Source organism: Cyphomyrmex costatus, unplaced genomic scaffold (assembly GCF_001594065.2).
Source record: "Cyphomyrmex costatus isolate MS0001 unplaced genomic scaffold, Ccosl1.0 scaffold69, whole genome shotgun sequence".
NCBI classification, from domain to species: Eukaryota; Metazoa; Arthropoda; class Insecta; order Hymenoptera; family Formicidae; genus Cyphomyrmex; species Cyphomyrmex costatus.
In genome coordinates, this window is record NW_017280255.1 from 1256024 (window position 1) to 1282361 (window position 26338).

At 35.6% G+C, this 26338-nt stretch overlaps 1 protein-coding gene across 2 annotated transcripts in view; it reads left to right on the forward strand.

Annotated features, from left to right (window-relative positions):
* The first annotated feature begins 1882 nt into the window (after positions 1 to 1882).
* Positions 1883 to 26338, forward strand: part of LOC108780317 (protein split ends) — a 92426-nt gene continuing 67970 nt past the window's right edge. For both annotated transcript variants that reach the window (XM_018547971.1, XM_018547972.1), the window contains exon 1: positions 1883 to 2419. In XM_018547971.1, the coding sequence (XP_018403473.1) occupies positions 2337 to 2419 (83 nt within the window). In that variant the 5' untranslated portion in view covers positions 1883 to 2336. The remainder of the gene's footprint in view (positions 2420 to 26338) is intronic.

Sequence of the window (26338 nt, forward strand, 5' to 3'; positions counted from 1 at the left end):
GCAGAAGGAAGAGAACGAATGACTTACGGAATAGAGAGGGCAGGAGGGAAAAGACCGAGGGACGAAGGGAGGAACGAGAGAGAGAGACAGACCGAGCACGATGATCCGGCGGGAGGAAAGGGAGGAAAGGGAGAAGCGCGGCTCGGGGGTTAGCTCGTTCGACCCGTTATCCCTTCTCTACTTACGAGTCCTCCCTACCTGTCCTTGCTTCGATTCGAACGAGTCTCTCTCCCCCCCCCCCCCCCCCCCCCCCCCCAGCGCGCGCACGCACCCTCCCGTTGTTTCCCCCTCTCTTGCATCGGCCCCTACCCGCTTGGCGCGACCTCACCGCCTGGCGGGCGACGATCGCGATCTCTCTCATGTAGACTCGTTCCGCTCCCCTACTTCGGCTGCCCCACCACGCGGCAAACAGCGATGCCTAGCCAGCGAGCCTCGCTCTGCTCCCGCCACGGTGACGTCACTCTGAGTAGTGTAGTGCAGTGAGAAGGAGCCCAAGTGTCAGCTCCGTCTGCGTTACATGGCCTGAGTGTGAAGTCGAGTAAAGCGGAGTGAAGTTTGTAAACGCGGAGGCGTTCGATCCTAACGAACGAGTAGTAACGACGAGTAGGAACGCCGAGGGAAATAGAGATATATATAAGTAAGCGAGAGTGAAGTTTGTTTTTCCGATGTGCCCGGCCGGACGTCTCGGCATCGCCGCGCGCGTGCACGCGTATACGTTCGCGCGACGACAACGGGAGTTTTACGCGATCGAGATTCGCGCGTTGAGATAACTCGGATGGTGGGTTTTGTTTCGCCCTCGCCGCGAAACAGTGGCGAATACCCTCGGGTCGCGAAAGTATATACGTCGGTGATGTGAAGAGGGAAAAGAGAAGCGATTGTCCCTGCAGTGAATACACTCGGCGAGCCCAACTTGGTTACGCTCTCCACGCGTGTCGCACGTAATATCTTTACGTACGTATATGTGTGTGTAACGCAACGCTTGCGTTACCTGTGGTATATGTGTTACGCGCTACGTGGATTACGCCGTGTCTCGCGCGGCTAAAAAGGAGAGAATTGATTCGCGTTATCAGCAGTGGGTCACGCGCACGCACACACACGCACACGCACGCCGCGGCGCCTAAAGTGCGACCGAAGCTCGTCGCTTCGGCGACGAGAGAATCGCGCGTTTTCGCGCGCGCGCGCCCGCTCTCGCGCGTCTGTTAGTGACGTTGTGCCGTGCCGCGTAGCGTGCCGTGACGTGTCGTGCTGTGTCGTGCTGTGTCGTGCCGTGCCGTGTCGTGCCGTGTCGTGTCGTGCCGTGCCGTGCCGTGCCGTGTCTTCTTATCGTGTCTCGCTGTGTCGTGCCGTGTTGTGCCCTGCCGTACCGTGCCGCTGCTCCAACGGAAAAACGGAGCGGAGCAGAAAACGCGCGCGTCGTTTAGCGGCAGCGGCAACGGTGGCGGCGGCGGCGGCGGCGGCGACGACACGAACGCGGGTGCGTCGCGTGGAATTATGCCGCGCCGAGATGGATCGGATCCCGCGCCCAGCAGCGCCGGGAAGTGCTCGTGGCTAAGTGACGTGTGATCGAAGGAGCGAGAGGCCGCACTGTGAAGGTATCTGCAACTCGCGACACGAGTGATATACGATGTGGTGTTCTCCGGCGACGTTACTACTGATCCTCGCAGTCGTAATCGTCAGTGGTGTCCGCTTTAATCAAGGCTCCTGCTACTCCTTCTCCTCCTCGACCTTCTCCCCCGCGTCCTCGACGTCGGAGCGCGTCGTCGCGGCGCATAAGCCTGATCGCAAGAGCCACGTCGCCGTGGCCGTCGTCGCCGCCGCCGTCGTCGTCGTCGTCGCCGCCGTCGTCGTCGTCATCGTCGTCGCCGTCCCGGTGATAGCCGCGGCCGTTGTTGCCGTGTCATCCACGCACGCACGTGCGATCGTATCTACGACGTGCCGCGTCCTCGACGACGACAGCGTTCGTCGTGTCTACTGGGCTCATCAGCTCTTACCGGCAATACCGGCTACTACTATCAGTGACTAGTGATTCACGTTTTGCCCAAGTGATATCAGAAATTGGGAGAGCGTGGCGGAGAGAGGGACGAATTGAGATCTCTCTAGTAGAGATTAATCCAAGACAAGGAGCAAGGAGGGGAGGCGGATTCAGAGTTCCTAAGGAGAGAGAAGAAGGGTGGAGGCCGGCCTGTTTTAATCGATCGGAAAATTGCGCGTTTTTTTCTGTGTGTTGGTGGAGTGTCTGGTGAATTTATTCTGCCCTGGTCGAGGTTGTGTGTCGTTGTACAGTGCCTCCAAACGATACCACAACATCCGATCCCAAATGAAGAGTTCGGAGCAAAATGGTTAGAGAGACACGTCACCTGTGGGTTGGAAATCTGCCGGAAAACATCCGAGAGGATCGCATCAGGGAGCATTTCAAACGGTAAGATACTTCCTTTTCTTCACTTTTCTCTTCCTTCTTTCCTCTTTTTCAGAACCTAGAGAGGTGTATACACGTATGACGCACAAAGTCCTCTCGCGTATGTTTCACCTTTAAATCCATCGCCTCCATAAATCGCGTTCCGTGTTTCGTAGATCGCAGATCTAGTTTTGTTTGGTATATATGTGCCTCCCACCGTATCGATACATCCTTGCTTTGTAACGTTTTGCCGTATTGATTTAGAACAGCACGAAAGTTCAAGTCTTCGACACAGACAGCAGACACACACGTGTGGTGAGAATCATCGGCCTCGAACTTGAAGGATAAAGTTCTTTTTTCTTCTTTTTTTTTTAGAATGAAGGGGAGAATATTTCGTACAAAGAGAGCTTACACTCTCAAATTTAACGGTAGATTTTCTGGAAAAATCAAAGTCCAACTCTTCTTTCTTTACGTGTGTGAGCAATTGAAAGAGGAAGCTCTTTTGTGATATAATCTCTATACCTAAGGGAGTGTTTCGTTTTGATTTTACTCTAATTGCATCGTAAAATAATTACGCTTAGAAGCTCCATTTATATAGTTATTCAGTTATGTATAATGCTATAGTGAGAATATAATTGTAATTTTTTTTGTTTTATAAATACTTTATATATCAAAAATATATATTTTAAATACAAATTTAAAAAACATTTTTGTAAGTACCAACTATATATATATATTTTTTTTTCTAGGTAGTATTGTAAATATAGTTGTTAATATTATAATGACTATAAAAATGGAGTTCCTAAATGTAATCATTTTTCCATGCAATTATAGTCAAAAATGCGAAAAACTTTACTCTCAGTGCAAACAGCCATAAATAGATTATATGAATAAAATATAATATTATGTATTCATCTCTCATATATCTATACCTTATAATATATTCTTCAATTAAAACACCGGATAATAAAATTTTAAAGTTTAAAGCATATTTTTATAAAAATATTTAATGTTGGTAATTGATAATAACTTGATAATTTCGTTGAAAAAAATTACTTTAAATTTAACAAAGAATTTATCGTCGAAAATTAAGATTATTAGAAGTATGTCGACTTTATCGGGCAAAGAGAAGGAATTCTATGTAAAATTTGCAAGTTATGCAAACTATCGCTATTAATTTGCAAATTAATAGCGATAGTTTTAAATATAATTTTCAAAAAACAATTATTCTGAAAATTTGAATTAATTAATTTTGCGAAATATTAAATGGAATATTTAAAAATCTATTACAATTAGTTACCATTTTAATTAAAAATCGTATTTTTTGAATACAATAATAAAACCATCATAAATATATACATTCACACATAGATATGTATATAGTATAAACGTATAAACGGAAAATTTCTGTGTTACATCTACACATGTATCTTTAATCTTAAATTTACATAAACCGTAAACAGTACTGGTAATTATATGTATATATTTTATAATGGTAAAATTAATTTATTATTAAAATAGATTATTAATTCTTTCGCTACAAAAACTTTTGGCATAAAACACGCAATGCATACGGTAATCAATACTAGTATAATGACCCTCGCTGTAGCCAGAGTGACTTTTTGCCAGCGCATGTTCTTTATAGAAATTATCGTAATGCCAAATTGTTTTACAATGAAGAAAACGTTTTGGCCAATTCCTACTTTTTACTCAATTGTAGTGAAAAACATAGCGATATTGACTTACTAAGCATTTGTGATTACATAAAGGAACGTTTTTGCATTATCGGTTTTTATATCAGAGTTTTATCCATATTACTCATTTACTCACTATAGAAGATCATTTAAAATATGGCGATATTTTTAGTGATCTACAATCAAAGGAGATTTCAAAAAGCCGAATTTTGCCCAAAAAGGTGTAAGTAAAAGTGATTTTAATAGATTTTGATCTTGTGGATACGATAAAGTTATTAAAAAGTTCGTAGCGAATCTCGAACCTAAACGAGAAAATTTTTATTGTTAGCGAAAAAGTACGTAGGTATGTAAATATAATGAGAAGAGAAAGAGATAATAGATTAATTGTTACGATTTTGAAATCTTTTAAGTTTAATAGTTTAAAATATTTAAGACTTAATCACATATAGAGATGCTTTCAAGGCATCTCTGCGAAGAATACCTTGGGAAGGAAAGAAAGGAATTCGAAAAGTGAGAGTTTTGTAGAAAGAGACTGCATTAATTTTAAATGTGTCATATCGACGTGTCTGAAGAGAATAACCCTTAGAGAAAGTCATTCTGAAAAAGAATCAGAATTTCCCTCAAACTGAAAATGGGGAAAATTAAGAAAATATCAGAGAAATTGTAGACGGTCAAAGAAATTAGAGAAAGTCGTTTTAAAAAGGAATTTTGCAAAGTTTTCTGAAAAATAAAAATTCTTTGTTTCAAAAAAGTTTGACACACGTATCTCACACCCCACGCATTTTAGAATATTATCAATTCAACAATGAAATGCAAACAGTGTCAGCAGCATTAATAGTAATTTACATTGCTCTGTCAATAAAATATTTAACTATTTCCAAATCAGGATGAAAATACAACAAATTGTTTCAAAATATTATTGAAAATCGAGGAAAATAAATGAAATTTTGTCTGAAAATCAGGGAAAAATCATGAAATTTTAAGACGAGGTATTTGTGGGACTCTAAGGAATGACAAGGAGTTTTATATTGACTGTATTCTCATATTTTCGAAGTCTATTATTTCGCTCCAAATCTCGTAGTTTTTGTAATCGTCTTCGGATTTTTGCCGCGTGTGTCATAAATGAATACCTGCATACATACCTGTATACATATACATATAGAGACATAGACAACGTATATACATATATTACACACGCTTTTTGTATTTACTATATGCAAGAGGAAAGTTGCACGCTTGTCGCATCATTTACAGGCTTGTTTTTGTTTTCGTGCAAATTGTCGGCGTTATCGCTTCGATAAACCGAGTTTCAGGAAATGCATAAGGTGTTCCAATGTTTTCGGTATGGTCCGTATCGTAGTACGCGAGGACATGCTGAAGGAAGCGAGAGAGAAGACGGAGAAAGAGAGAAACGGCCACATGTATGCATATACATGTACATGACTTACACGGTCGCATACACACGAAGATACGTTATACCAAAGGCCTTGGCTCCGTCTCTCCTCTTCGCGTAGCGTGAGCGCGTCGTCATTTGTTTTTTCCCCGAAGTAATAATAGCTGAGGACAGCCATTTTGAGAGCTCGCAGCAGCACGAAGTTATTGTTCGACAGCGGCGCTCAATCCGCGGCTCCGCTCCGCGCGCGAGTCATCTGAATCGTTCTAACGGAGAAATATGTATAAACCGGTTGTTAATCTTGGAATTTGATTATATTGACATGCAATTACGATAAACGCGAAGCACATGTTTACAACGTGTGTACTATATATCATTTACAATATTAAATACGGAAGAAATGATTTTTCGCTATATAGCTGTGACAATTGGAAGACAAAAGCGAAGAGATAGAACGAGTGAGATACATTGTTTGTAAACTAAATTGCTTAGATATTCTGTTTTAAGAATTGTTTTGTATATATTATATTTTTTTATTATCGTGCTTGTAGTTTCTTATAATCAGTATCGTTTAAGGTCCACCAATGCAAAATTATAATAACTTTAATCTCGATTTAATATTTATTTATCTTCTCCTAATTCTACAAATTAGAAAAAGTAAACAGTAAGTTGAACCGAGATTAAAGTTAATCTTACATTGACGAAACTGGTCCTTAATCAGTGATATGGGATATAAAAAAAGATTCGTAAATAACCGTTTAACACTTTAATGAAAAAAAGTTTCACATATACTCCCTATTAGTGTTTCTGCAAGTCTCAAATTCACCGCAGTTTTAACGAATATATGATATATTTACAAGCACATTTCAGAGATTATTTTTTGAATTACCTTTAACGCAATTTCGTAGATTTGTGTAATGCAGTTGATCGATTCGAGATATGCAGAAGTACTATGTGATATTATTCATTAATAATACATTGTTTAACATTGCGTACTATAAAATGAACAGGTAATGAATAAATATGCAAAATATTAGCGTAATAATGTGAAACATTTGATAAGCATTTATTTTGTTAAAATATTAAATGATATTTAAGATAATCAATTTAAATATAAGAAGAAAATGTTTAATATATTACATAATTTCATATAATTTTATATTGTATAAAAAAGATTGAATTCAAATAATATTTTTGCAAAGTTTATAATAATTTAATTAAAAAAATATGAAATATTTTCTCTAAATATTTTTGATATTTTATATTCACGCAACTTTCTTCTTGCGTGTATTTTCCTGTTTTTTCGCATAATATTTACAGCAAAATGATTTCAAAATAGTAGAATAAACTGTGTATGTAATATAAAAACAATTATTAAAGTGCATCGGCATAAGCATAGAAGTAACGGTGACGTACGTCAGGGGCTCTCAATCGGCGGATACTACGTACGTTAAACAACATGTTAAACAAAAGCGTTTTCAATTACATATTACTTCTTTCACATAAGGAATGTCGTGTTCAATATTCAGTGCACACATACAGTTGTATTGTTGTGTGATTATGTTATTTTAAATATTTTTAGACCAGCATCCATATGTATAATGAAATTCACGTAATTGTAAATGCTATAGTTGGACAGGTGTAATCTATTTATTACATTCTTATTATTACATTCTTTATATATCTCTTCCTTATTAGATTTTAATGTAATTTTATACTTTATGATGTTTCTGATTGAAAATGTCTATTTAGATATTTCTTGAATATTCGAGTAAAATATTTTTTCTTATTCTCCATTCACAATTATGAGAATATAATTATAAAACGATTCTTTTAAATAGAGATATATAAGAACTAGTTACAAACACACATACACAACATTGAGAGAAAGAGAAACATAATTATATCTAAAAATATAATATATAATTTGTAAGATTCATAAAAAAATGCCACGTCATCGTATTGGAAAATTATCTGTCATGGCATTAACTAGAAAATTTTAATTAAGCATTTCTAAAAATCGCGAGGGAAACAAGTTTTGCGTCACTCAACCATCTCGTGTTATTAAAGTGAAAACTGGAATATGTACGTGTATCTATACATATATTCAGTAATGTAAATTTATCTATGATTTATTGGCTAATGAAGTTTAATTCGACGTATTAAATGCGTGTTATTTCGTAATCAATTTGCCTTTGGTAGTTGAAAAAAAATCCTGGGTTTTCATTGAGAGATATCTCGTGTCAAAATGACATGGAATAGTTAACAGGAAATGTTCATTTTAGCGAGTAGAATAACAACAGTTGATCAGAAAAATCGGTGGATGTTCGGGATCGAGAGTGCCGCCCGCGATGTTTTTAGTACGGACTTCCCCTTCTCTCTCTCTCTCTCTCTATCTCTCTTCCTCTCGACTATAAATTTCTTCTCTCGAAACGCACGCGGCGGTAAACGCTGCATCGCCAGCGGCGCTACACGCTTCGTATGCCAGCTGGCGAATGCTGTTCGCTCATGACAGCGGCGTAGCACGGCGAGGCTTCAGCTTTTTGACCTACGAAAAGAAGAAGCTTGAGCGCGACGACAATTAAATTGTTCAATCGCAATCAAAACAATCGACTTGACAGCAAATGACGAGGCAAAGCTAACAAATACGCCAATCGCGCGCCATTCATTAGACAGATCGAAGTGTTAGCGACAACTTGATAATTGCTCGAGTTTGCTTCATCTCAAACCCAGTAACTCAAGTTTCTTCGTCTGTATGGTCGTCCTGCTGCAGTGTCGCGGTCTCGAGAACGTTCGTCTCCTTAAAATGGCGGACGGCGCAACGTGCTGCTGACCTCCAGCTACTAGTAGTAGTAGTATCGAGTGCGACGTAAGCACAGGTGAAAGACGATATCTCTTTATCTTCCTTTAAAATTGTACATGTCGCTACTGCGAGAAGAATGCTGACCTCGAATCCTCCGTCGTCGCGTCGGTCACTCCCGTCGTTGCTCGAACCGCACAACTTCGGCGGCTCGCCTCATGAATGAAGTCGAGCCATTTGTTTCTATTACGCGTACATATTTGCAAATGGCTATCGCCAGCCGCGCCGCGTGTCGCTGTTTATATTGAAGATCGCTGGAAGGACGTTCGGTCGAAGACACGCGCGCGCGCGAGAGAGAGAGAGAGAGAGAGGTACGGCTTATTGACGCGGTCGAGATATTGACTCTTCGCACTCGGATTTTGCGCTTAGTTAGAATTCTAGACAATTACGTCAGAATTTATAAATTAAATTCCGAATAGGTGGAGAATTATGGAGGAAATATGCAATGCAGTGAGAACTTTGTAACGAACACATTTTGAGAAATCAGTTAAAAGAAATAATCCCTATTTTCGGTCGAAGCAAATTATGTTTTTAGTGTTTAAACATTAATACTTATTTCGCAGAGAAAATTTATATGCATATCCATACGCTGAAATCTTTTTTAGATCTTAAAGTGCAATCGTGAACAGAACTACATAATATCATGTATTAAATTGTGATCAGCGATTCAATAATTTTGATACAAATTGTTAGAAGGATATTAATGATTTGGTGCTAATTTAAGTATCTTAAGAACTAAAAATAATTTAATTTACTACGAAAAATATTACTTTTGATCTTGATTTAACTTATTTTTCTTCATCTTGTTATAATATTCTTATTTTAGAAAAAGACTATTTTAGAAAAAGACGAAAATTAGCGAGATAAAGTTAATCTATATTGATAGAAATGAACATAAGAGGCTCGTGTAAATAACATAGATGCCTTCTGACCCCAAATGCGTGAATTTGTACGCATTTCAAGCACATGTGCTCCCTATCTAAATATTCGCATATCGTGGACGTGAGCGTTGGTTATTCGAGAAACGGCAATGTTGTCTCAAAGCAGCTGGAGGTGATATTTCGTAATTTGACACATTGATGTTTAACGAATAACTGTAATAATATTATTATAATAAATAACAATTAATAATATAATAATGTTTCTCGAACAATCAACAGCCATGATGCACAAATATTTAGACAGGAAGTACGCACGATATACGTGCAAATTGTTGTATGTACAGTATCAATATATGTATATGTATTTGATTCCATATATTTAGATTAGATATTTTTCCGCTTGCATTGTGAAGCTTGCAATTAATTTCCTTGGTATACCATTTTAAAATTTAAGAATCTTATTCATTCACCTTAGATCAATTGTGATGTTAGAAACGAGAAAAAACTCACAATAAAATAACATTTGTAATCGATAGAATAGACTTAAAAAAAATTAAATCATATTTATTTCTATCTACGTATTATTAATTTGACAATTTGTCAATTAGCTGTAAACATAGCTTATTTCGTTTATGGTTATGCATTATTTATTTCCAGATGTATGGTTGTTAATATAATAATAAAGTTTAATTTATTAAAATTTATTAATTAACAAAGTAAAACAGAAGAGTTTTCGCGCGATATATTTTATAAGTTGGTCCTATCGATTGTAAGTGTTGTTTCATTGAAATATTTCACTCCTATACAACATTTTGTAAGAATCGTTATTATGTATTTTCTTATTTCTGACGTCATAATCTAAGATAGTAATGGCGAGTGAACAGGAAACTAAAGACGTTCTCACGTGTTTCAAAAACACAATTCTATCTAATGTTATACTGAAAATTAAATCTGTTTCTCACACACACATACACAGGTTCTGCCCTTTGTTTCTGTTTTTTTTAAAAGCATGAATGTTCATATGTTTTAAATATAAACAATTTGCAAAAAAATAAGAAGATCCAATGATATATCATGTATATAAAGTTACACGTTTGTTCTTCAATTTTATTCAAGTATTCAATCTATAGTTTGTAAATTTTACATAATTCTCAACTTCTTAACGTAACTTCTTAAATAATTCTTCTCGACGTAAATACGTAATGATCTTGAGATGTAACGTGACTTGCTAATATTGATTCTACATCGGCAATATCGAGCAATATCGCAATATAGGCGAGCAATACTGGTCTGTATGACGCGACGTATACAAATAAAATGATATTCTCAGATAGGATATCCTTCTTTACACGTGTGTTTCGTAAGCATCACTCGCATGTCTGGCAAGATCACCTTATCTCAGATTTCTTGATAAATACACGAAAAAAACTCGCGAATATGCGTTCGGCGACTCCAATACGAGAACGCCGCACACACACACACACACACACGGTTACGAATACACAGGGGCCCGTTTAGATTATATTTACAATTTGCATAGGTGAGAGCATATATTGACGGAGGATGTACGCGTGAACATGAGCGCGCGCGCGCGCACGCGTACACGTATGTACGTGCGCGCGGGTTGCCGGCGTATTTTGGTATATTGATCGCGCGTGGTCAACCCCGACTCCACCCTCGGAGTACCCGTCGCACTGGAGTCCTCGTGCTCTTCCCCCTCGAGACGTCACCCATCCCGAAAAACTTGGACTCGCGGCGGCAACCGCCGGTCACACGTATTCTCTCACGTGTGCCGGCTGTCGCGACGATATATGCGACGTGTCACGAGCGTGCATTTTTCTTCCGTGAGTTACGCCGAGCTGCCGCTCCCCTCGTTACCTCGATTGGATTGCTTCGACGAGAACCTCGACGAAGAAGCGACGCCTTAATTTCTTCCTCGACTTGAATTCGCTATGCGAATCTATCCTGACGTGTATTCACTTAGGACATAAAAATTTCATCGTTTCGTATCCGTATGTTGTCCTGAAAACGCCTCTCATTTTCAATCTTGCGAGAGATTTCATTCTTTAAAGTAAGATTCGTCCTCTAAAAAGAGAGTTTGTCTGCATCAATGAGCAAGTTATGTAAATCCACATGTCGATTTTACACTCGACTCCAGATGATCTTATGTTATGCTATATGCACATTTTGTGGGAATATATATCGATAATTGAATCTTTCTATTTTATAGTGTTCTCGTACTTGTGTTTCATCGTGTTTTAGAATCGCTGAAATAACGCTCTGATTGAATTAGATGAAACTTTCCGAGGAGAGAGAAAGGGCGCGTGTATTCGGATAATGCTAAACTTTTCTAAGTATATGAAACTTTCTTAGTCAAGTGTGTCGCCAAGATTCTTTAACCTTGCGAGCTATGTCGATGTAACGTAAACGCTACTCAGGGTCGAAGAACGGCCGGGTAATCAGAACTTTGCTCCCCCGATGCATTGCGTCGATGGGGTGAGGTTAATTGCATAGCAAACGTCGTGTCGGAAAGGGGTTGAATACGGGAATGACGGAAAGAGGACAATTTTTTTTTGCACGATGCACCCATTACGGTATTACCGCATTGACATAACCGTGCATTTCTTTTGTGTAACAATATATTTTAGTGCTGATTCTCTCTCTCTCTCTCTCTCTCTCTCTACGGTGCTTCACATAATTAAAATCAATTATAATAAAAAATGTGTTAACTGTAATAAAATTATATTAAATATATTTATGATCATACAAATAAATAAAAGTCTCAACAATAATACACTTTATTAATATTACTTATTTTATACAATATCTGATATTAAATAGTATGTAATATGCAATCATTGCTAATATATTATCAGTATGGTATTTATCAGTATTTATATAGAACGAGATAGTACATGTTAATTGTTCTGCAACGATGACTGTAATTAAAGAGATGTACTGATTCATCTGGTGGAAGAAGTAAATGAGTTACACGTGTACTGATGAATCTGACATTAATATGCTATTTTTACATAGAATACTTAAACACAGCATAATAAATGGATAAAAATGTAAATGTTTGATAGTATTTTATATTTTTCTCTCAGTGTTTGCACATAATCTTTACACATGTAATTTATATTTAATCACAATTTTAGTTTGTATATATGAGAAACGAGAGAAGACCGAGGTATATCAATTTTTTGCAAGTAAATTTGAAAGAAAATTTTAATATACATATTTACTTGTATTTTTTGTATTTTGAAATATGAAAGGAAATGCTACATGCCTCTTTAAATTGCTAAATACGAGAGAAAATATTATGTGACTCTTGAAGATGCTAAAGAATCCTCTGTAATTCTCAATATATAATATAAAAGAACAAGTTGGAGCGTGAAATTCGTTTCTTATATTTTTGTGGGATCTTTCAGTGGAAAAGAAAATTTTGCACGATTTTGTTGTTTGCATTATTCCATTTTTCCGGGAGAAAATTAGTGTCCGATATTGCCTGCTCGGATTCGGCGAGCTGCGAACTTTGTCCAAGCACCTGCGCACACAGAAGCGATACCGCCAAATTTCTTAATCCATCGACCCTGTTACGGTATATGGCGAACGACCGGCATTGCGTTTTAGACCGCAACACAACGCTCGCTGTCTGTTTCGTGTCCCGCGCGGTGCGACACAACGCGGCGCGGCGTGTCTCTCGCAAGGCGACGTTGCCGCATCTAGTTTCACGCGTACGTGACAGCGGCAACGTTGCATCTCGTCTTGCCCTCTCTCGCATAGCGAACAACTTTGATTCGGAGTTGCAGGGGAAGATGGTGAACTATACACGAGCCACGTGAGAGGTCTTGAAAAATTTGAATTGATTTTATTGACTTCAACCGGTTTAAATATATATTCGAAGAATGGCAAAAAGTACAAAAATCCAATTGAGAGAAAATAATCTCCTGGATGAATTCCATGTAAAAAAACTTGAAACTTTTTGCATGTGGTCGAATATCGTAAAAAAAAGAATCTATTTTCAAGCATATAAAAAATTGTTTCAAAAAATAAAGTAAGAGAGATGTAAAAAGAGAAATGGATAGTGATATATTATATCTCAAAAAGAGATATAAATGTTTTGTGATTTAATAGATGAGTATAATGTTGCCAATTTAAACGTAAAATCTTTTATTTAAATCATAGAACGATATTTTCTATTTTTAAATTATAATATAATCATTTTATTGATGTATTGGATAATTATTTGGTCATATGAGTTGCTTAAATTAGTTGCATAATAATAGTGGTCTTTATGCTGTCATAATATTATAAAAATCAAATTTCCGTAGTGATTTGCCATTTTTTCAGTCAACTTTATTTACGTTGCTAAGACTACGTCATTACAAGTGAGTATTTAACAAATATAACGATGAAGATTTAATATGTGATGCAATTTCAGTCGATATATCACTGCAAAGTTTTCCAAAACGTTAAATATTTAACGACATAAATGAACTCTCTTAAAAAGTCTTAAGGATTATCTACATCAAATTACCTGTAATTAACTCTAATGTAACAGGATATAATAAATTTATATGTATTTTGAATTTATACAATTTTAGACAAATTATATAAAATTATTAAGCTTTATTTTAAAAATAAAGTTTCTTATTTGTTTTTTGTTGTATAAAAATTTTCCATGAAAGGTCATTTTCGGCTTATTATAAGCCAAAGAGCATATAATTTTTGCTTTTATGTATTTTAAAGTGTATGTATATTTTCTTTGTTAAAATTGTGTTACATGAAGGGTGGACGTTTGTTGGGTGAACGTTTCGTAAGGTCCGCTTTAAATGAGAGACTCAGTTCAATAGGTAGCTAAAACCACAAGAAGTAAAAAGATGGCCTGTTTTTATAAGAGAAATCTTTATATAGGGTTCTTACGAAGCAAGTAAATACTTTTAAAAAATTTATTTATGAAAGAAATAAATATTAACAAGATGATTGAAAAAAGTTCGTTTTCTTATATTTATCATAAAACATTCATTAAATTCACAATCCAAAGAAATTGTATCTCATCTTATATTTTATATAAACTTTTCGTCTGCAATATACAAATAAATTTTTTATTTTAAAACATAAATATATATAATATACATTTTTTTTTATTCCTTTCGTCTGCAATCTGGATCTTTTCGTCCAAGTTTTTTTACTAAACCGTAAAAAAAAATGGAGAAAAATTCAAAATTACTTTTAATATTTTTATTATATATCATATATTACCGAATAGGTTTTTAACTTAAATATTAAACTTTTATTTAATAAAAAAATTGTTTAATATGGAATATATTTGAGAGTGAATAAATTTCGCTTATGTTAAAAAAATTCAGATTGTAGACGGAGAATTAATTACAAAATACAAGGTTTTTTTTTCCGAAAGTATTATCTTTTGTTATGTAGTCTCTGATGAAGATTTGGTCTTTTCATTTCGTAAGATTTGGTTCTCTGTTTTGTGTCCAATATTTCGTTCGAAGTTGATTTCACGGATTATACAGGCTTATTCCGCTCCAAACATTCTGATCCCGTTCGATAGCATCTAGATATTTCGGCACGCTTCTAGTGGAGAGAGAATCACGTATTCACGTTCAGTTGTTGAGCTGAAAATGATTCGCGAAAGCCATTTCCAGTGTGACACGTACGTCGATCTGGTGCGCGTATTGAACGAAATAGTTTACAGCACGCCGCGCACTGGTTACATGGTCGCTTCGGCCGTCGTCTACAGAGAGACGTGCTCTCACAAACGCGAACACGCGTGCGTGCACGTGTAACGATGAAAAATCGCTTCACTCTATACCTGTGCTTCTGCACCACGAATACCTTGGTGGCCCTTGCCGTGAGTTATGCAACGAAAGTGCAAGTAGAAACCGTGTAAAGTTAATCGATCGTACAGCTGTCGATTTTGGGACGTGACGTACAATACGGAATCGAGAAACAAAACATATATGTGCATGGCACTGTGCATTATCGTTTCCAGATTAGCCGATGTTTGCTGCCTTACAAGCATTGTTCATTTGTTCTTTTTTTTTTTTATAATCTTTATTGCACGGATATTCGGAATACTTGTGCGTATCTCTAATTTTAATTTACAGCTGAATCTCATAATTGTTTTATCTTAAGCTTATCATTATTCCTTTTTATTTTGTTGTATTTACAACACGTATAAAAAGCTTTGATTTTCTTAAACTACACGGAAGAACAGTTTAGCTGAAGTAATTAAAAATTTAGCTGCATATAAATCTGAAAATAATTTTATTGAACTATCAATGTAATTATGTGAGACGCTTAAACTAGTTGCTAAAATTTTTAATCACTTCTCTCGTTATGCTTGAATCTTCTATATAATTATTTTGATGATCTATAACAAGATCATTTTCAGATTTATATCCAGCTAAAATTTAGAATATTCCTGCTATAAGTCTTAATAGTTACATGTAGTACTAGTAAATATTAGGCTAAAAATATTTTAAAAAAAGACGCTTTTTTATGTATACTTTATATGCAATCCTTATTTTTCTACAACAAAAATTTTTGTTTTCACTTTATACGTAATCCTTATTTTTGTGTATGAAAGTACTGTTTACTCACACGTCACAAAATCAGCAGTTATTGTTAAAGAAATTTACAAAATAAACATATTCATGTGACGCATCACTTATTTTTTATGCCTATAGCTTAATACATTTATGTAGATTATGCTTGCACGGCAGATTAATAACCATACAAAATGTACATTTGTTGTCAAGTGTCAATGTCACACTGATTAGATTACATCAGCTACTTTTTTCATCGGTATATAAGATGCGGCGCAAATGGAATCTTTATGAACACCCTGTATAATCGACAAGGAGCACCGCGTTTGCAAAGAACTGACTTTCACCAGTTCAGACCGAAGATATCGAATTCAGGAGGGAAGTGGAGGGTGTACGAGGCGTCTCGAAAACATTAACCGTTCAAAGCTGTAGCCTCACTTTTGTTCTTTTTTGCGAAACACGCAAATTTCGACCGATTTCATCATCAAGATATCACTGTAGATAGACATTCATCGAACGTTGGATGTGGAGTTGAAAACCCGATCTTTAATCGCGCTACTCTCGCAAGAAACAAGCAGAATGTGTAGATTAAATAACGGTTTGCGCAATCATTGAATCTCTCCTTATTACAGAACTGTGATATGTGTTCAAGGAAATTCAAGGAGACGGCAATTCGAATGTATAAAATCTTGCATGTTGCAAAATCTCTTGTGCCTTGAAACTTTTTCACGCTTTGTTTCTTAAAGTTACAAATTTGTTTCGAATGTTATTTTGATGATCCTTCTGATGTTCCGCACATAAGGATAGATGTAGTGATGTCGGGATCAACGATCTCTGTGACTTTCAATTAAATTTTAAGGACGTTCGAGGTAACGCTAGAACGACAAAGTGAACGGTTCTGTAAGTCTCATGAGAACTTGATATTTACACTCGAACATGTTATCATCATCTTGCAACACACGTGCATATTTTTGTACTTTACGCTACTGAATGTTTATTTTTCACATACAAATCTCTATCTATCTCTCTTAATGGAATAAGCATATGAGTCAGCTTGAAAGATTTTCTTTCCGCGATGTCTTGATAAATTAGCATATGATTTCATTCCATGTCATTAATACGATAACCTGGGATAATATAAACGGTAACGTATGATCTCTAAAAACCTTATATGAGTACATTTAATGATTAGAAGTTCTATAAAATACTCTACAGTGTTTCTTTTTATACAATAATTTTTTATTAGGTTAAGGCACTAATTTATAATTCAGAGAAAAGTTTAAATTATTCTCGTATTATTCGAAAATACGTAAATTAACTAAATACGTGAAGACGAAATCTTATTCTTCTTGATTTCAACTCAAGTATTTTTTTTTAATAGAATTTTGATTTATACATATATGACATCGAAGAATATACTCAAAGTTTATACGTAATTGATTATGTGGAAAATATTTTATCCAAAGCTTTCAATAATGTTGCTGATTACTTTCGAGCAAAAGACACGAGTGACACAATGAATCAAATCTTTGTTGTTTAGCAATATTAAATATAAATGAAATGATTGTAACTGTGTTTGCAGTGTGCCTTTTGCTAGAAAGCACACCATATGACAGTTTTGTAGATTTCAAGGTTTTAGCCTTTGATTTAGAGACTAATCGGAATGTGCATCTCGACCTAGTTGGATCATGTTACATCATGTTTCATCTCATAGGCAGGTTCCTTGTTTCGTACATTGTGTGCTTTTTCCCAGGCCCGGTTCCATTAATGTAAGATTAACTTCAATTTTGGTTTAATTTACTTTTTATTTCTTTTTAATCTTTGCGTGTGTGAAGTTGGCACCTCATCTTTTGGCACCGCAAGTTTTCACACAAGTACCATTGGCACCCGCAATAGTTCTATAGTTCCTGATAGGATTTAGGACCAGTACCGCTGATTTACCTAAAAAAAATAGCACTTGAAAATTTGAGGTGCTAACTTCCCGTGGCACCGCAAGATTCGAGAAAGTCGATTTTTTTTACGGAATCTTACAGTACTTGAAGAGTACTAGAGTTCCTGATAGAATATAACAATAGTACCGGCCAGTAAATATTAAAAAAAAAATTTTTTAAAAGGAGCTAGCACCACAAGTTTTAAAAAAATTCATTTTCTTTGCGCTATTTTTTAGTACTCGAAGAGTACTATAGTTCTTGATAAGTTTTAGTGACACTACCGACCATTTTAATATATATAAACGATCTTTTAATCTGAGAGTTGGCACCGCACGTCAAGAGTAAAGTACCTCTAAACGGCCAGTACTGACCGACTTTTCGGCTTTTTCCGACAGTACTACGAGAGTACCGAAGAAATATGCAAGTGTCGACCCGAGTACTCTTCGTTTAATATGTTTAAATAATTTTTTAAGTTTTTCGCTGGCACCGCACGTCAAGAGTAAAGTACTCCTAAACGGCCAGTACTGGAAGAGTACTCGGGTCGACACTTGCATATTTCTTCGGTACTCTCATAGTACTGTCGGAAAAAGCCGAAAAGTTGGTCAGTACTGGCCGTTTAGGGGTACTTTACTCTTGACGTGCGGTGACAGCGAAAAACTTAAAAAATTATTTAAACATATTAAACGAGGAGTACTCGGGTCGACACTTGCATATTTCTTCGGAACTATTGTAGTACTGTCGGAAAAAGCCGAAAAGTCGGCCAGTACTGGCCGTTTAAAGGTACTTTACTCTTGACGTGCGGTGCCAACCAACTCTCAGATTAAAAGATCGTTTATATATATTAAAATGGTCGGTAGTGTCACTAAAACTTATCAAGAACTATAGTACTCTTCGAGTACTAAAAAATAGCGCAAAGAAAATGAATTTTTTAAAAACTTGTGATGCTAGCTCCTTTTTAAAAATTTGTTTTTTAATATTTACTGGCCGATACTATTGTTATATTCTATCAGGAACTCTAGTACTCTTCAAGTACTGTAAGATTCCGTAAAAAAAAATCGACTTTCTCGAATCTTGCGGTGCCACGGGAAGTTAGCACCTCAAATTTTCAAGTGCTATTTTTTTTAGGTAAATCAGCGGTACTGGTCCTAAATCCTATCAGGAACTATAGAACTATTGCGGGTGCCAATGGTACTTGTGTGAAAACTTGCGGTGCCAAAAGATGAGGTGCCAACTTCACACACGCCTAATCTTTATGATTAGATAAAAAATAAACAGTAAGCTAAATCGGGATCAAAGTTAGTCTTACATTGATGAAACTGGACTTTAGATAAAATGTGTTTTCTTTTTTTGCATCAACGTAACACGTAATATCTTTTGGATTATCTTTAGTAATCGTCGTCACGTATAGATTATGAGGAATGGTGAATTTGCGTGCTTTTTATCGACACTGTTTACTATAGTATTCGTTCTTCCTACGTGGTCATAAACACTCAGACGGGATATCTGATAAGCTTTGTACATATCACAGTAAATTTCTGTATGACGAATACGGATGTAATTACCGTGAAAAGAATGCATATATTAATCTATCTATTTAATTTTTTCAACACGCACAATAAAATCTACTAATTAAATCTCTCAGAATTTAAACAAAGAATTATAATACGGGTAAAGTGAGAGTAAATAACTATACGATAATCAGTGCGCCATGATTAAAGATATAAAGTATATTTAAAATTTAGCACATATGGTACATGATGCAAAATTAAATTTTTTACTTGGGATGTTAACTTATATTTGATGCGTAACACTGTCGTACTTTATATTTTAAATCTCTTTTGAAATCTTATTTGTTTTAATGATTATTAATTATAAAGATTTGTTTCTGATTAAATTAGTTTATATTGAACAATTAAAAATGGCATGAAATATAAGTCTATTTATTTGATTAATAATATAAACACAGTATTTTCCATTATTATATAGAAATATAATATTTATTATTATTTTTCGTACTTGTATATAAGTAGTGATCAATACAGATACTATTTGTAAATCCAAATAGTGCGATAATATTCTGAGCCAATAAATGACGCGAAGAACAAAGTTGTTTTTTGCTCCTCGTATGCGGATGTTTCTCAAGCATGGAATAAGTAGAGCGGGGCTTCGTTTGAAATTTCTTGAAGGGACTGGTAATTTGAGATCCCTGGAACACCGACAGACATCCGGACCTGTTTCGCGCCCATACTTTCAGAGAGACAAAGGGAACTGATATAATAATCTTAAGTATAAAAACAGATCTATTTCTTAAGTAAAATATATACATATGCTAATTGAATGTCTGTCTTTCATATAATGATTAAAATAAAATTTTTTAATTTAATTAATATAAATTTGAGTAACAGTTTTTAATTCAATAATAATGAAATTATCAACAATAAATTTAGTGTTTTTTTTTATATTTTACTGATTCTCTTATTTACCTAAATCTTCCTTATAATAAAATTTTTGTCTGAATATTATTGTAATAGTCCCTTAATTTTATTTTCTTATCTTTAATGATTATATTAATAAAATTTGCAGTCTCTAAACATTTATATATCACAGATACGCATTCTCTAAATTCTTATAAATGCGACACATAATATCTGTGATGTACTCATTTCGAAGAGGTATTGTTGAAAGATGTTATACTATATATATAAAATCGAGACTTTGGATATTCTCGATTCTCTGAAATATGCAGAGTACAATGACAGTTTCCATCTGGTTGGTGCTCTATTATTTGGCCCTTAGTATTTATACGCAACACGAGATTGCCGTTATATATGTACGATAGTTCACGTAATATAACATCTGGACGAAGTGCGTCATCTGCATGTACTGTAACTCTGATGAACTACATTGATAACAAATGATATATTTTGAATTATGTACTTTTCTTGTGTGTATTGATAACTGAGCATAACATTTGCATTTCTTTTCATGTATAATATATTCAGAAAATTAAGAATGTTAATCAGTGACTTTTTTTTTATCGTCTAGAGAATGACCGTAACAAAGTATTCTTAATTATGGAAGTCAGGTTAATAAACTGCTGTTACACTCATTTATAAAATCTTATTAAGACAGAGATAATAGCCATATTAAATCAAGTTTTTTAAATTAGATAATAACTTTGTTGTAACTTAATGATAACATTCATAAAAATATTATCTTTGATATTATTACGTAATAATAATCTTAGAGGATTCAAGATAATACATTTATTGTCAGACATTTATTTTACGTGAATAAATAAATGCGCAGATATATCTTTATCATCTGATTGTATGATCAGTATCAAATCGAAAAATTATCGGAGTTTTAACGTACAGTGGATCCCACCAGGCAAGTTAGGGATTAATTGGGATATACGTATCGTAAGTTTGTTGAAATTCAGTTTTGTGCGACGGATTTCCTTCGAGAGCGGCTGTAAGCTTAGCGAGACTCGCTGGAGCAGCAGGCAAGCAAACAGGCCGACACGGTACACCGGCCTGACCTGGCAACACCGCTGCGCCGCGCGTGTAGACCTGGCAACGCCGCCCGGCTATTATGTAACACCCGGCAACATCGCCGGGATACATCGGGGGGTGCCGGGCGGGAATATCGGCGGGGAAACTAGAGAAGAGACGCGGGGTGAGTTAGGAGGACCGCTAGAGGGAAAAGTAGGGGGGGGGCGCAGGGGAAGGGTATTATATACGATAGGAGCACACGTATATACCCTCGCCTCTTTGTATATAGGTGTTGTACGTGTGTACACGCTACGGGTTCCCCACCCTTCATGCCGTTGCTGCGTCACGTTGCAACCCCTTGTCCATAGCGTTGGATATGTAGGAGCCCCGCACGCGAAATTCGGCAACCGAATTTATTTCAAAAGCAACAGAGAAGAAATAAAATTCTCCCGGTGTGGTATTAATATTAATTAATATCATAATAATAGATGTATAATAATAATAATAATAGATATATTTTGGACGGAATTAGTAATGTAAAATAATATTACAATGGAACACACACATACGGAGATGAGATTTTGAGATAGAGAGAGAGAAAATTCATAAATACATTTATCTTTATATTTGAAAAATTATAATGTGTAGGCAATGATAAACAAAAACGTATATTTTATTGTATCTATTGATATAAGAGATAAATATGCTGATGAAAATATGTTTAAATATTTAGATCGGAATGAAACTTTGATCGGATTAAGTTGAGAGATTTAAACGTCATGTGAATTTCATTCGCAGAACGAATTTTAAAGTGCAGATTGAAATTTATAAAAATGCATATTTTATTTGCGCAATTGTTAATAGATATATGTATACAGTAAAAAATATGACATTGATGCATATTTTTGCATTGGATATCAATTCAATTAGTTAATCGGAATACAGAGAATATATAGAACGTACGAATTAAAAAGTATCTTTTCTATATACTAATTACACAAGATATTTTTAATTGAAAGGAAACTGTAATTTTTTTATCTTAATTTTCGAGGACATACGTACAGATTTAAGAGAAGACGGTAACAAAAAAATTTTATTTAACATTTAGTTTATGCTTTAGTCTTAATTGATTACCATCAAAAAATTTATTGTGATGCACATAATTTATAATACAAACTTCGAGACAAGAACTTTAGACTTCGAACAAGAAGTTATTCCTCCAAGAAATTGGAGGAATAATTTATTTAAAGAATATATAGCACAAATTGCACGAAGATTAAAATGTTTCTTTCCTTTGAGTTAGCAATAGTTAGTATGAAGAAATTATATGTATATCGAAACTCATGGAATATTTTGGAAAGTATTGTCTTCTCAGTCTTTAGTGTTCCGATTAAATTGATTGAATATCCAATGCAAAATGCATTATTCATATTTTCAACTATACATACATATATCCATTAACAATTGCGAGCATGCATTTTAAATTTTAATGTGTCCTTCAAAATTTTTCTGCGGAATTCGTATAATGTTCATTTAAAGCTAGCAATGTCAAAAAGATGTTTCTTAGAGAAATCTTCAATAAGAAATTTGTACATACATCGATTTTCTAAACATGCATAGCTTTTATCGTTATAATATATCATTTATCGTTAAATATATGAAGAGACATGTAAAACTTCTAAAATATAACTAATATTTTTTGATATTTTTTGCACAAATGATGAGGCCTCATAACTCTCAAGTTGAAATTTACGTTATCCTACTGTTAGTGATAAAATTATTGAAAAAATATATAGAATATAATGGTTAACGCAACGCAATAGAAAATAACGGTCCGATCCTTCTCGGGTTCTTACAAAGTGAACGTTTGGCGTAAGAAGTCATGAATATTGCATCTGACCGAGTGCCGTGTCTCTTTCGCGGCGTACCCGCTCGCTTTCCCGCTCGTGTTTCTGCTCGGAGTCGCAGTTTCGTTGAGGAATCGAAAATTCATTCAGAAGTTTCGCAATTACAAGTCCACTCGCATGTTTAGAGAAAGCGAAATAACCCACCGCCCACTATCGTTGCGTGTATCAAGTATATGAGACGGCAAGTAGGGAGAGATAGAGAAGGAAGAGGAGGAGGAGGAGGAGGAGGAGACCACCGTCTTTATAGATATCAACTGCAAATAACCATGCTAAAAATAAAACGGTACAAGAATGATCCAGCGGAATGTAAAATAGTCGTCGTGGTAAAAAGCCGCTACCTTGACGCCAGCCAAGACATGCCAATCCAGCCATCGATTTCAGATCCACGCCTTTTCGATTCCGATTCTCTCGATCGATCAAGCGCATGCAAACCTTGGCAATAAAAGCGAATGTGCGATCTCTCGGTCTTTTTCCCATGGACGTTACATCGATCTCTCATGTATTTCAAGTACAACATCAGTAAATTGAACTGCTCGTTTTATGGAAAGTGAGACACCAATGTTTAAGACGCCCGTATTTTCTTTTTTTGTTTGTTTGTTTGTTTGTTTGATCCCCGATGCTTTATCCGTTTTTTAGAAAGCGCTAAAGCGAAGGGTATTATCATAATTTGCGACAAACACACGGTGTAAGCTACTGTTCTACCGATTTAAAATAAAACACGCGAGAGTCGGGCCTTGCTCCGCAAGTTATTTTCGTACTTAATTGCCGAGAGCACGCTTTTTACTTCGTTTGAGCGCACTCGACACGACGACGCTGCTCTCCCGCGTTTCGCGTATCAGGCAATTAAAAAAAAATCGTCTATTATTTTTGACTTTTACATCACCGCGATATTGAGAACGATTTTTCCAATAGTACGAATTAAGATAGCTTGTTATAGCGTGAAAATAGTATGTTTTTATTTCAAGTGTGTCAAAACTTGGTTTGTTTTTGGAAAAAGAAAAAATTATTCTGAAAATAATCATACTGATAATACATAATTTATAATATATGTACATATATATTCAGAAATAACCGTTTTAATAATCGTTCTCGCTAAAATGCTTTTCCTGAACAGGTCTCGCGTTATTTTTTCAATCAAAATTCTGCGTTATGATTGACAGCTCGTTAGGTTGAAAGCTGCCCGAAAATAACGTATCAGGCCACGTATGACCGACGGGTCATCGCTCCAATTCAAGATTTGACGCTCGACAGTATCTTCGGAAGTTCTGTAAAAATGTTCGTCTTAAACGCTAGAGAAGCGGGTCGCAAACTCCAAGAATAGATGTAAAACAGAGATGTCAAGAAAGAGAGAAAGAGATGAGGAGAGAAATCGCGCCTTCATTGGACGTTTTTAGGCCGGTCTCCTACGTTTGTTGTTTTGTAGTTCAACGACTCCTTTGGCTGCGCCTCTGCCACCTCCGCTGCTACCTCCTTTACTTCCTTCACCTTTTTCTTCTCCTCCTCCTCACGGAGACCTCTATGCACGCGGAGAAAACAGACCGACAGAACGAGGCGTACACGTACTGTCATGTGCCTCCTACAAAATACTGGTCAGATACGGAAGGAGTAGTACGGCACGATGCATCACGAATAAATATTCATAAGGGCCATGAGCGTAGGACCGCAGGGATCCTCGCATGAACATGGATAACGAGCGAAAAGAGGAAGGAGAGGACTGTTATCTATCGTTCAAATTATAGACGCATACAATTTGCTTTGTTCTCAAATTTGCATTAAACATCTTTGTGTATAGAGAAAAAAAAATATTATTTTACTACTAAAAAAAGAGTATTTAGTTTATTTTTTCTTTTAAGTAATGGTTATCTTTCTAACTAATATATTTTCTTGATAATAGTCTGAAAATAGACCTACAAATTTTAGAAAAAACTCATTACCAAAACAAGAATTATTTTCTTCCAAAAAGAACATTATAAAATGTTATCAAAGAAGCTTTATATAATAAGAGCAAATCAAATTTATTTTAATTTAATCTTAATTGAAATATGAAGCTTACTAGGATTTAGAATATATATTTTGAATAAATTTGATACTTGTGATAAACTTACGATAGATTTGCGGATATTTAAACTTTTAAAATATTTGAAACAAATTGATTAAAGTAGATATCTATTTTTCTGTCTGTATATCTCTTCGAATTCAAGTCAAGAATTAAAAGCCATAGTTGATTTTGTAGTATAATTTATTATAATCTAACATAACACTTTTATCTGAAATTTCTGAATGTTATATGAAAATTTCTCATTCACTCATTTGTAAAAATAAAAAGTAGCAGTTAGCATAAAATTACTTTTTGAAGCAACGTCAGTAATTGAAGGCGCTAAAATTGCATCAATGTTTTATTCAATACACTAAAACTTTTTCTCGGAAAAGGAAAAGATATATGAGAAATAATATCGTCTTTGAGATAACTTTTTGCATTTCATGAGCCGTCGTAACTTCTAGTCGACGAGACACAAAGATGAAGATAATCGTCGCTCCTCTAAAAGGAGAAACGGCACTTGTATCTTTATAATTGAGGAAATTAGAGGCACCCTACGCCACTGAAAAGGGCTGCTCTCTCCGCGTTCTTCTTTCATACTAAGCTCTGCTACAATCTTCCGCATCTCCTTTCCTCCTCTATTACGTCGCACACTGTCTCGTAAAGATTAAATGTGTCTGGCACATCGCAAAAGGGAGGGAGCGAGTCGACGCTGGTAATAACCTCTTGCACCTGCAATGTGTCTTGTTTGCGTGCATCTGTGATATGTCCGCGCACGCATCCACGTACAAGGTGCTTGATCGTATGATATTGTTGCATATGCCTTGTAGAAAGGAGAAAATTAAGAAACACTATCTAAATCTAACTTGATAAAAAGTGATTAAATAATTTAGAGTCTATCTTTATGATGATTTCTCTGAATAAAACTGTGAACGAAGGTCCCACTGATATTCGATTTAAAGTCTATTTGTCGACCGTGTGTAAAACTAATCGAACTATTTACTCAGCGATATTATCAGAAAAAAACAACAATCGAGAAATCTGTGAATCATAGCGGCAATTCTGCGACACCCTGTACATAAACACAGCGTTTCTCTCCGTCCGCCTATCTACGTCGCGTAACGTATACGTTACTCCCACATATATATATATATATATATATATATATATCTC